The 13,425-nt window shown below is 39.2% G+C and overlaps 1 protein-coding gene across 1 annotated transcript in view; it reads left to right on the forward strand.

Annotated features, from left to right (window-relative positions):
• The first annotated feature begins 10,097 nt into the window (after positions 1-10,097).
• LRMDA (leucine rich melanocyte differentiation associated) overlaps positions 10,098-13,425 on the forward strand; it is a 612,262-nt gene continuing 608,934 nt past the window's right edge. The window contains exon 1 of the mRNA XM_053948993.1: positions 10,098-10,232. Coding sequence (XP_053804968.1) covers positions 10,203-10,232 — 30 coding nt within the window. The 5' untranslated portion in view covers positions 10,098-10,202. The remainder of the gene's footprint in view (positions 10,233-13,425) is intronic.

Here is a 13,425-nt window from a genome sequence, read left to right on the forward strand (position 1 = left end):
AAATCTTCCAGGTTCTCTTACTGCATAGCGTTGCTTTCAAAGTTATTTACAAACAAAGCCTTCTTATAAAGTACAGCCTAATGGTTGTTTCTTTCTTGTTTCAGTAGGGAAGTCTAAGTCCACTGAAAAATTCAGAAAAAATGCTAGAAACTTGGCTGGCTGGCTGATCTGGATATTTCCTTTTATTGTGAGAATTAACTGTGCAAATTTCTCAAGAGTTTTGGGCTGAGAATAAAGTAGTTTTTATTGGTTACTGTTACTTCTTTATGAACTCAATTTGTGAAACTGTATTTTATCCCTCTGTCCTGTTGTCCTGATCCATAATGATATATATTATGACAGGCCCCTTTTTGCTGGGTTCTGTCACATAAATCAAGTTATTCCAGTTAAAATCAAAAAGTTGTTGTTGTGGTAGGCTTTTTTTTTCCTCCTCAGAGAGAAAAACAATTATTTTGCAAATGTTTTATGAATAATAATCTTTTAAGCTTCCCAAACCCTTTTTCTATGGTTTGCTATGAAGTCTTTTTTAATAATGTTGTGACTAAGTCTTAAAACCACAGCATCATCTGTGACTAGATCTTTTAGCCATCTCTTTTTGTTACAGAATTCACCCAGCCATGTCTTACCATGGTACAGAATCTTTCCCACGCGACCCAAATGTATCAGAGTGGTCTAACTCACACAGAGTCATGTGAACGACTCAGTCACTCAGATTCACCAGTATAATCATTACTAGAAATAAATCCTAATTCATAACCCTGTGGTGTTTTTTGGTTATAGCAAGTTAATGGTATTAAAATGTGCTACACTGTCAACTTTGAATCTGAAATCTTACACCATCATGGTGTAACTCATGCTATCTCCATTTTGACCCAGACAAACCCTGGGAGACTTTGAAGTTATTTTATTTTTAATATCCGTTCAATCATTACCTTCTTTTGCAAATATGTCCACTGGTATCTGTTTCTGTTTTGATTTTTTAATGTGGACATTTCTCTGCTTGAACCAAAATAGTTTGTTCCTAATTAGTCATAAATGTTTTCCAACACCATCAGCTGACATTATCTTTACTCATCTGAAGCTGGGATTCCAGCAAGAAACATAAGCATGGAGAGCTTTATATGATACTGTTATCAGTCTTCTACTATATTGTTATCAGTCTGCTTTCATCTTTACATTTAGTAATCTGAAGCTCTGAATCATTCTCTTGTGATTGTGGAAAAGGTCCCCACCATGATGGCCAAATGTCAGCATGTTTTCAGATCCTTTTATATGTATGGAGTCAAAGCTGGATTCCAAAATTAAGACAAGCATTTCCTTAAGTTTAGCATTGGTCTGTCTCTAATAATTTCTACAGTATAAACAGGAAATCTCTTTGGTTTTAGTCTGCTATTTCTTTTGTGTTTCTCACCAAATGAAGGCTTATCAAAAGATTTTTAGTATTTTTTTTGTTATTTGTACAGATGGTATGGAGACTAAAACATAACATACAACTTAGGGAGAACCACTGTTTGCAATGAATGATGCATTACTTTGGCTCAGCTACTTTCTTTTTATTTTTCCACTTGGATAGTGAGAAGGGTCTAGAAACAGGTTTTGTAAAGATGGAGTGGAATACTATTGTCAAAGCTGTAATGGATCTAATCCCTATATCACAGGACTGCTTGACTCACAAGTTGGAATTTTTTTCCTGCATTTCCTATTCACAGTTATGCCATTTTCTTGTTAAAGAACAGTTTCCGCAGAAAACACCTTACCTTGCACTGGGCTCATTTGTTCTTGCACTTGTTTACTCATGATTTTTTTGTTTTTGAAGAACTGAAAATTGTATGACTAAATTGTGATAGATGTAGGAGAACCTGGAGAACCTAGAACATAAATGTCTCATAAGACCAGCAGGTACTATAGACTCTACAATCTACAATTAGTCACTCTTTCTGCTTCATCTTACCTAGAAAAGGTGATTATGCATATTATTGAATTGGAATGATTTCTCGGTTAGTGTATTTTTTTAATGCAAGAAGAGTAGAAGAAAGGAATAAAACACTAAAGTCACCATTCAGGAAGAGTGAAATTAAACTAAACCACCTTGCTTTCCCATGTACTGTCTCACATTTTCAAGGAGTGTAAAACCTGTTTCTTGTAATTTTCATGTTTATGTATATCTCTCTATTTTAATAGACAATATATTGTTTGTGGAGACCTCTAGAACTTTCAGCTCTTCCTTCTTGCATCATGTGTGTGCACGTTTTTTTTCCTAGTGATGTCTCCAGATGCAGAATTAATGCTGGCTGTGCTATATTTATCCCTCCTCACCCAGAAGGATGGGTGGATGAAAGTAATAAGTGAATAATGGGAGAAGTTGCTGTTTAACAATCTGCAGAGGATGGTGGCTTTTGTTTGGGCTGTGCTCTTTCTTAACCACCCAAATTGTTAGCAACTTCCATACGTTTCTGTGGGAATCTTTGGTACTTAAAAGGTATAACAAAAACCAGCAACTGCTTTGGAACTGAACAATAGGGAACAAAAACATTTGCTACTTAAAATACAGAAGTTATTCCATATTCAAGTGTAGGAGGTTGATTACTAATTGGACTCTATTCCTGCTTACTATCCTTCTCAGCAGAGTATCATCTATCTGTTATCTCTGTGGAAGGCTGTGGTTCTCCCCTTTGCTGGTATAACCTGCTCAAAGATGGAAGATTAAAGAATGAAGCCATGAGAAGCAGGGAAGGAACCTGTTTGTTAATGTCAGGTATTCCCACACCTTGGCTTGAACTCCTTCCTGATCATACAATTTTCTGTTGGGGTAAAGACATGTCTTTAGGGGCATAGGCTCTTAGGGGCACAGGGCCCCATCCAATGTGTATTTTCAATAGTATATGCCTATTTATAGATAGGTCTCTTATTATGCAGTGTTGTTTGCAAAACAAGATGCAAAATAAATCCTCTTGGATTAATCAGGTGAATGTAGTTCTTTCTGAGAAAAATCAAAACTAAACAAAACCCCTACAAAACAAATAAACAAACAAAAACCCCCTCCTCCTCCACTTCCTTAGTCTGGTAATTTAGTTCTACAGTGAGCTGCCAAGACAGCTGGAACAAGAGAGAGCAGCTCAACGAAAGCTGCTCTGGCCTCTGCACCCACTTCCTCTGTTTTTGACCTTTGTATTCAAGCACTTCCTGCAATAATTTTGTTTTGTCTTTGAAACCAGCGCAGTGTGACAGACAGTTGCTGCCCCAGACATTGTGACAGAGATCTGTAACAAGAAAATACCTCTGTGAACCTCAAATATGTTATTTAGAATAGAACTACAATGTTGTATGGCCTCAAATTAGACTTTATCCTAGCTTTAGTACCATTTTCCCCTGAGTTCTGATTGTTGCATTCTTATGAGCAAGCATCAATGCCCAGAGATGTACAATTCCTTCAGTATTGCAATTTACTTTCCCATGATTGTGCAGCCAGCCAACCTGAAATTCACCTATACATAAAGGATTGTAGGGAAGTATAGCACTTCAAATATGTTGTGAGTCAGTCATCTTAGGCTTAGAAAAAGATAATCTCTGTGTATTTGTGCAACATATAATTATAGAAGAAGTGGTAGCAAAAGCTTCCATACCAAGCTTACTGAATTCTTTCAAATTAAAAAAGAAATCTTATGATCTTATTATTAAGTGTTTTGTGCTTCCATGATTAGTAACAGGACTTTGAAACTTGGCAGAAGGAAAAGCCTGGCATCCTTTTGATGGATTTATGAAAAAAAAAATTAGAGTGCATAAATTATAAGGGACTGAAAAATACAATTTCTCATCTTTGGTTTGTGCTATACATTTAGTTTTGACAACATGTCCAAATCTTGCAATAATCTACAAAGCTTGTGGATGCCCTATGTCAGTATCTTCTGTGTACTGTACTCTAGATCATTAGGATCATTATCACCCTTTGGCTTGGAATAACTCTTGCTGCAAGTATTGTCTACTTGGAGTAAATAATTTATGTTTCTTGCCCATCTTTTTACTGGAAATAATAATTTTTCTTATGTAATACCTACACCAGACAAGACAAAGCAAGACAGAGTATTGTGTACAGTTAGGGTATCAGACCTAGGTCTTGGGAGGTGCTGCTTCAGTTCCTCACATGACTACAGATAATAAATATAAGTTTTTATACAAATTATTTATCCATTCTATGCTGCAGTTACTTTTTTTTTTAGGATAACAACAACAACAACAACAACAATAATAATAACAATAATTTTCTATTTTCCTGGCATAGAGTGTGAGCAAATGCATTAAAGATACTAGAAGTTCTGGTAATATAGAGCATGAGGAACTTAGTGGTATTTTACCTGGTTGAGGTAATTTACTTATCTCTGTCCAATCTATAGTCTAAAGGAAACAGAATTCTGTATATTATAAAACCCAACCAACCAAACACCAAAATCCACTAAAAGATAACTCTGTACCACAACATATGTTATGAGAAGTCAGAAATAAATTGCACAATTAATTGTTGCTATGTCTTAGTTGTTGAGGATGTAACTGATTAAACATCATTTTAGGCTAACAGCTATAGTGTGCTATATAATGTGACATTAGGGATTTCTAGTTGTACTTGGGTCATACTATGCTCAACAAAATTGTCATTACCTTTATTGGAAGTGAGATGAAATTACTAAGCACAAATTTTATGAAAGGTTTTTTTTTTCCTGCCATCAAAGCTTTTATGTTGTTCTGCTTTTTGAAAACTCAGCATATAGAATAATGCATTTTGAAGTATATACATAAACTTACCTTAAAAGAATGCTAACAATGTTACAAAATGAAGCTTTTCAAAGACATCAGAAGATGTTGAACTTCAGGGTGCCTTTGCAATAAAACAGTGAGTGAGCTTATGGGCTGCATTAATTCACAATGCCCATGTAGCTTCACTGTGCTCATATCACACTTCTGCCATATAATAGGAAAATAATAACCAAATATATCCCAGAGATGGTTTTAGACATAATTCTGTTTTTCTTGAGGACACTGGAGGAATGAAAGAGTCAAAATGCAAAAAGTAGGAAATATATCAGATTGGACACTCTGCTTTTATGCTGCGGGAAAGGGTAAAACTCAGAAACTCTAGATGAATGTAGAAATATTAACACCCCTATCTTTCTCATATGAGTCTCCACAAGAATGGAAAAATGTAAATCAATGCCATTAGTTAACAGTAGGAAAGCAAACCAAGAGTTGTTACATGATCCTAAAGTAGTATGAGATAACCAATTTTCATTGACTGCTTTTTTGGACTGATTTATCCTATGGAGTTTCAAACATTCCAGCATGGGCATACTTCTGGAAAAAAAACCCAACACTTTAATGTCACTCAGATGTTCTTAAGTTTTATAGCACTATATATATCACACTGCCATAATAATACTGCTCAAAAAAAAAAAAAAAAAAAGGTGTACCAGTGTATTGAATACATATTTGAATATGCATAACTTGCTTTTCAGATCCCTTTAACCTGTTTATCATTGGCTGTTAAATATCCTTATAACTGGCAGTATGAGAACTAGTTTGGAGATAGGAAAGAAGAAACCTGATTTGCAGCTGTTCAACTTAGGAATGGCAAATGACATCATCATTACTGTATCTCTTTCTGTAGGACTAAAGTACACACTTTATTGTACTTTACCTTCTTTCTGTCAGAGCTTTTTTCCTGCATGTTGCACAGCAGGGAGTGCTAGTGATGCTGTTTCCTGGGAGACATCTGAAATTATTAGCTTGGACATTAAACACCCTATTTAACTCTTTGTGATTAAAAACAGGTGTAAGGGAAGCTACATATGAATAAAATGCTCCTCTGGCAATACAGAGGAAAATGTCTGTACTACAATCATTCTCAGCTAAATTGATTCAGTTTGTATTCACATTGTATTGCTGTGGATACTTACTAACAAATATTTTGAGACAATATTTTCACTGTTAGCATCAAGAAAATAAGTTTTATGGATAAATTGTGAGCCAAATTTTCTGAAGGTCAAGTTGAAAAAATTCTGTTACTTGGCTGAGATTTTTTGTTCGAAATTATTTGCTTCAGAAAACTGTTCAAACACACTACTTTCTCAGGAGAAATTAGATACATGTGGGTTTTTTTAAAGTAGACAATAGTTTATTTGACTTACTCTAAAATATAGGATAATTGTACTTGTGTACATGAAGGCATACATGCATAGTGTGCTGCAAGCTGGAAAACAGACCATTTTGATTAACTCAAATATTTTTATAACTTTCAGTTAATGAAAAAGTCAGGATTGCTATTATTTCCTCTTGTAAATATTCAATGTTCATTTAAGATGGGGAAATGCTTGTATACAAAGGCTTTATATGAAATGACATAATTAATTTGGTGCTTGGTGCTATGCCATATTTATTGATTTGTATTAGCTAATTATTTATTCAGTTGGTCAATGAGATTTCCTGATTGTAACTGAGTACACATTTGTAAGCAACTGACTCCTAAAATGACACAAAGCTCTTTTATTACATGAATAACTCATTTATAAGAAGCAGATCTGATGGGTACCTACCATGGTTCCAACACATTGCTTCCCAGTTGTTTGGAGCTGGTTTCCAGGTAGTATTTTGAACTTATAACACTCTTTATTCAAAGAACAGGTCAGCATATATATGTATGTGTGTGTATAAAAGATGTACTGAGCATATTAGTGTTACTTAAACCCCCTATTCTTTTTTAAAGTCCATGTTGGTTTTGTCTGTAACTCACATATCAAGCACTTCTGGCAATTCTCTGTTAAAAATAAATACACTGTAAAAAAAGACATTTCAAAGGTCAGCTATGGCAAACTGTCAGGTAAACTATTTTAACATCTACAAAGAATCCTCACAAAACATTCAGTTTCTGAGGAACCCCTGGAAAATATATTCTATAAGTACAAACTTAGTCCTTTGAAACTTTACTCATATAGGCAGCTCTATCAAAGCTAAATAAAACCTTCAGATGATGCAGGTTGTGTGGACTCATGAAGGTTTTGAGATGCTCAGAAACACAAATACATATGGTAAGGTGAAAAACAGCCTAAACCCAGAGGCTGCCTCATGTTCATCTAGGATCTGTGACACTGATGATCAGCTAGTTCAAAAGCTGGAGAAGTCCTTCGGTATTTACATTGCACTGTGATGGATTTTAGCTTCATGGGCACAAACCAATCAGCACATTGACTCATGTGCCTGAAATCTGAGACTATGTTATAACTTTGTTACAATTGCAGATTAGATGTTACAAAATAGTCCTTCAGGGACACACAGCTGTGAGTTTTCATTGCTTTTGAAAATTATGTGCAAGCGACAGGTACTTAAGAAATAAGGGAATAAAGCAGACTCTAAAATTACAAAGTTTAAGAAGTTTGCTAATAATCCTGTAGGAAACTGGCAGCAGAATTAGGATTTTTGAGATGTAGGTTTTCAAAGTCTAGGGAAGCACCACAATAAGACAGTAATCTCTCTTCTCCTTTTCTCTGTTCCAGGGAGTTTTGTTTATCCTTTCCTTTACAGTATAATAGTCCCATTTTGTCACTGTGGTCGGTAGCACTCCCTTTTTGTTACACACCACGGGATTTGGATCTATTATTTATCCATGGCAGATAACAATCTAGCCATGTCTGTACAAGAAAACGTTGAACTGGTTTCAAAAGAATGACTGTAAGCCTGATGCACTTAAAACAGTTTGCCACCTCTTTAAGTTGTTTTTGTAATTTAGAAAATTCAGCTCGACTGATTGAAGAGATGATAAAGTCAATTTAAGTCACCTGGTTTAGGGAAATGCACCTGCAACTTTTCCCTCTAGACAAGGTTTTGCCTAGTAAGTAGGAGGATCAATGGCAGGTTAATGCAACTGGCAATGTAAGAAGCTGGAAAACCCCCCCAAACTTGCTATTATTTGTGTGGGCTATTTTGTAAACTATTTAGGCAGGGATTTTTTTCTTCGTAGATATCTCTAAAATGACAGCTAACACTCTACTAAAATTAATCCTAATAATGTAGATAATGATATGCTAAATTGTTTTCAATATAGTTATTCCAATTTTTCATGAGTGTAATATTGAATTGAATTTACTCCACTAAGACAAAGACTGTAGCAGTGGGCCACTTAAGCCTTGAGCTGCATGTGTTCATTCTGGTGGGAACCACATGCTTGTAGCTAAAAGAGAGATAAAAAGTAGATACAGAAAGAGGAGAATGTATTGCTTTGTTTAAAACTACAGTTCACATAGTACTTGTTTTTCTTGGCATATGTTATTTACCATATAATCTAACAGATAAATAAAGGCCCTGATGGTTTGAAGCATGCTGAGTGATGATGTGAACCAGCAAGTATGCCTGGATGGAAAACTCTTACTTAGAGAAACAGAGCTTTTATTCATCAGTGTAGGATCAGGTTATTTGCTGTGGCTGAAGGGTTTGATTCTTTTGTCTTACATGATACAAGGAAAATTAGATCACACAAAGCACCGGAGTGATTTATTCATTGGCCATCTTTTGATTTTTATGCATGCTGGCCCACTGACATTTCTAACACAATACATTAAAACAACAGGGAGGAAGAACAATTTTTTCCTCAGCTATTTGCTCTGTGTTTCCTGTCCAGCAGTCACTGAAGAAGGAGGGATGGCTGTAGAGAAGGTGTAGTACCACAGCTGTACCAAGAATTTATTCTGTTGATACTGAGGCAGAGCAGCAAGTACAGTATTGGTTTCTGCTGTGTTGCTGAATAAACTCAAGAAAGTGGTTTGCAGTGAGGAATACATATCCTCCTGAAACTTATTTCCCCTCACAGCATGTGCCTCCTCTTTCAGCAAGAGTGAGTTATACTATATTAGCAATAAAGGGGAAAAATGAGCCACATTTTAAAAGGTGCTTAGGCAGCTGAAGAGGTAGGTAGATGACTAATAGGATTTAGGATCCAAGCTTGGGAAATCTTTAAAAGTCTAATATAAAATTCTTATAGAAAACCAGCTCCTCTAGTCTGCCTGAATAGTGATAACCTACCATCATGCCATTATTTTAATTAGTAAATTCTTGTGTCCTGGAAAGACTAATGTGACAGGGTTTTTTGATAATTCCAAAGGTATTTCTGGTTTCCACACAAATTGTCCTATATCCTAGAAACAATATATATATATATATATATATTGCTATGAGAATGTGGACCTTTCCTGGAGATAGCATGTTTTTGGATTTTTTTCCTGAAGGCATTGCTTTACCAGTGACATACATCTCTTCAAAAGCAAGTTATGCTTTACGCCACAAATTAATGAGCTGCTTAGTAGGTGGAAAGTCAGTACAGATAATGTTCAAAGTAATCTAGCGCCTTATGGGAACTGAAATCCAAGGCGTGATTCCTCTGTCAGTGTCACAGATTGGCTATTTCCATCTCTTCCTCCCATGGCTATTCCGGCACCGTTACAGCCCAGCACATGGTGCTGCCCCGGCGCTGGGAAGGGCAGAGAAGCTGGCGGAGGGTCTGGAGCACAAGTCTTATGAGGAGCAGCTGAGGGAGCTGGGGTTGTTTAGCCCGGAGAAGGCTTGGAGTAAGGGTGGGGGCAGCTTAAGGGAGGGTTTACAAAGGTGGAGGTCGGTCTCTTCCCTCAGATAGCTTCTGACAGGATGCACCTCAAGCTGGGCCAGGGGAGATTTCGGCTGGACATTTGGAGGACTTTCTTCATAGAAAGGGATTCAACATAAGAATGGGCTGCCCAGGAAGGTGATGGAGTCACCGTCCCAAGAGGTGTTAAGGAAACACTGAACGTGGAAACACTGAAACACTTCATGCCATGGTCTAGTTAGCGTGGTGGTGTTCGGTCCTAGGTTGCACTGGATGGTCTAAAAGGTCTTTTCCAACCGAGCGGATTCTGTGAGGCGCGGCAGTCGCTTTGGGCTCGCGTTCCAGGTAGGATGTCGCAGCGGGGCGGCCGCCGGACAAGGATGGCCGTGCCCTGGACACGCAGCCCTCGGGCCACGCCGGCCTCAGGCTCTCAGCCGCTGCGCCCTCGGCCCTGCCGCAGGAGGCGGCGGGAGCTCCGCGCTGCCGCCGCCCCCGGCCCGGCCGCGCTTCCGCCCGCGTCAGCTGACTCTGCCAGGCAGCGGCCCGGCCCGGCCCCGCGGAGCCTCCGGCGCGGCCAGCCCGCAGCATGGCAGGGGTCGTGGTGAGCGGAGCACAGGTAGGTGTCCGCGGCCCGCAAGGCCGGCCGGCCGCGGCCCCACCTGCCGCGGGCAGCTCGCCCCGGCCGGCGCGTCCCCGCCCCCGGCACTGGGAGCGGCTGATCCAGCTCCGCGCCGGCTGCCGCCTCTCTGCCGGTGCCGCTCCCGGTCGGTGGGGCCGGCGGACGCGCACGGAGCCGGGTTTAGTTTCCAGCCGCACCGCGCCACGGGACGCCGCGCAGGTATCGCCTCTGTCGCCGCAGCGCTGTCCCGAGGCCGCCGAAGGGAAAGGGCTGAGGAGCGGTCCGGGGGATGCGCTCCGAGTCCCGCGGCTCGGGGGTGCGCTCCCACCGCCGGCGGGTAACGGAGCGGCGGGCCGGGGCAGGGCTGCGCTCCCTGCGCCGCTGCCGTGTGCCGCTCACGTGCGGCGGGCGCGCCCCCGAGGCTCCCGCGCAGCGCGCTCCCAGCGGGATGTGCTCGGCTCGGAACGGCGCTTGCTCGGTCCGGCCGGGGGGGCCGCGGGAATGAGCTGAAAGAGGAGTGAAATCTGCTAAGTGTTGTTCCTCCTGAAACCGCCTCTGTATGTTTCGGTTTGGTTAAAGAGAAGTTGGGAAATATAACACATCCTGCTGACTTTTACCCAGCGCTTTGTATGGCTACTAAAAAAAATCCTTTCTGAAAGTTGATGACATTAGTGATGAACCTGTGACTAAAGTTAGAATATTCCACACCCCCCCCCCCCCCCCCCCCCCCCCCAAGGAGAAGGAAGCTTGTCTTGTTTGTGAAAATGGTTTGCCATTAAACCAGCGTCTAATTGCTTGTTTAATCTGGTCATTATTTCTGTGTGGAATTCATGTAAATATGTGTGTGATATGAAGGCAATTAATTGGCTAATTTTGAAGCTGCTGCTGCAGGAAACAGTTTCTGTGGTCTCTGTGGTGCACCCTGGCACTGAGTGACATGCTGCCTTCTTCCCTTGAGCATGCCTTGAGCCCCTTAATCTGGCTATATTCCCAGCATACAATCTTCTATCAGCATAGAGTAAAATGTGATGCTCAGCTGACTGGAAATATTCTCCAGATATAATTCCCTTCAATGGGAGAGAATATGCAGTATTGAGAGTTCATACGTGACCTTTTTGGTGACATTCCTTAATAAAGACATTACTCTATGGGTTATTAAGATTACAGTATTATTATAGAATGATCACAGAGACTAAATAGTGATACCCTCTGAAACTAAAGCAGAAGAGGGGTGAAACTGGTGTTGATAGTTAACTTATGTTTAAATATTTTGTAACAACATATATTTTTCGTGAATACAGTGTGTTGAAGAGTCTGCAAGAATATCTCAGGCCTCCATAGCCTATCTGGTGCTGGCCTTTGTGGGAAACTCTGAATGTTTTGGTGGGGTATTGAATGGGCCACCAGTAATAACTGACTGACCAACCTTCAGTATATCTGAGTTGGAGAATTACGCCACAGAAACCTCTACATCCAGTTTTTAATCCTGTGTTATGGTCTGTGACTGGTATAGGAAAATCTGTGGAATCTGCTGTTACTGATGTGCCTTGCAGCCAAAGAGCTGGAGTGTTGGGAAAAGTATGCTTGCTCTCATCTCTGTGGTGATGTCTCTGGATATATACTTGAAAGCTCATAATCATTTTGGGGATATTTGAAATGGAAGCAAAGGGAAGAATACTGAATTATGTACATTTTATTGTTTCCTGAGTAAATTATTTTGAACTGAAGCAATTAAAATGAAGAAATGTTCTTCTTTCTTCTGTCTACTGACATCTTGTTTTATGTTAGCATTGTACTATGAGTGTGCTGAAGTGGACTCTGGAAGTAAAATGCCTTTACAAGGCCTCAGCATTGAAAGGCCATGATAACAATATGTCATCTGCAAATATGCCTGTGAATAATCTGTTTGCACTAGTTGTGTAAATATATTTGCATATTGTAACTGTTCAAAGGCTGAACCTTTGAAACATTTTATGTACTTTGTCTCCTGTGTGCTCTAAATGACATTTGTATGAATCTTTTTCTTCAATTTCTATTCCCATGGATAGGGCTGTGATGTCCAGGTAAGTTTCTGAAGCAGTGTACACACACTGCAGGCGAGAGTCTCAGCCATTCCTCCCTGGGTGAAAGGCCAAGTGAGGGTCTGTGCTCTTGCTGTATTTGTAGCTCCTCAAGGTAGTCTTGTCCTCCCAATGTTAATAGGCATCATATTTTAGTCATTTCTGTTTCAACACGTTACATTGAACCAAATGCTTAATCCAAAGTATTAAGCTGTTAATGTGAGGTCTTTAAAAGGGTTTGCAAGCATTAATTGAAAGAAATCTACCATTCAGTGAAGAATGACATGGTTCTTTTGTGTATACCTTTGTGTTTGTTGTAAAATGCATTGTGATTATCTTAGACATAAACTGGAGGAAAACCCTGACATATTTAATTCAATAAATTCTGCAAAGCATTTTCTGTTATATCCAAACCATTAGGATGCCAACTACCCAAAACAGTTCCTTTCCCTTTTGTTCTTATATTTGCTCGAGTTGTGTGTATGTCTGGTAACAGAATATATTGCAAGAGCTGGTCTGATTTAACAAGGGGAAGAAGTTGTTAAACTGAGCTTCAAGCTACCTGTTTTCTGCTCATAAAAATTATTTCACTGTTGTCAGCTTTATCTGTTGAAGTTATTGAACAAAATGAATTAAATGGAACGCCATATAGTATTATCAGATGCAATCATTTTTAGAGCGTAGGAGATCAGGATGACTTGCAGAAGTACATACTGTCAGTCTGCTCTGCAGAGGAGTCTCTGTTTTAACAGAAGGTGGAATACTATCAAAACAATTTTGATGGATTTTTTTTGCATGTTTTTCATCCAGCATATTTTAGACTAGTGGAATTGGTATTGAAATTGACTTTATAATTAAACAAGTGGATAATAACAGTGTTGTATAGATAGTGGCCTAACATGGTGCTTAACTTGCTAGTTGGTCACTAAGGGAAACTAAGATTTCTGCAGCAGAAAATCTGAAATGTCAGTATTTTGAGTACAGAAAGGATGAACCAATATAGATGTATAGAATTCTTGACAATAGTTTTGAAAAGCTTTGTGGGATTTCTTTGAAGAAATCAAACCAATGACTTCTAAAACAGTACAGCAGAAATAATAGAAAAAAATTTAGCTGCTTTACTTTTTGTG

This window comes from Vidua chalybeata, chromosome 8 (assembly GCF_026979565.1).
Source record: "Vidua chalybeata isolate OUT-0048 chromosome 8, bVidCha1 merged haplotype, whole genome shotgun sequence".
Taxonomy (NCBI): Eukaryota; Metazoa; Chordata; class Aves; order Passeriformes; family Viduidae; genus Vidua; species Vidua chalybeata.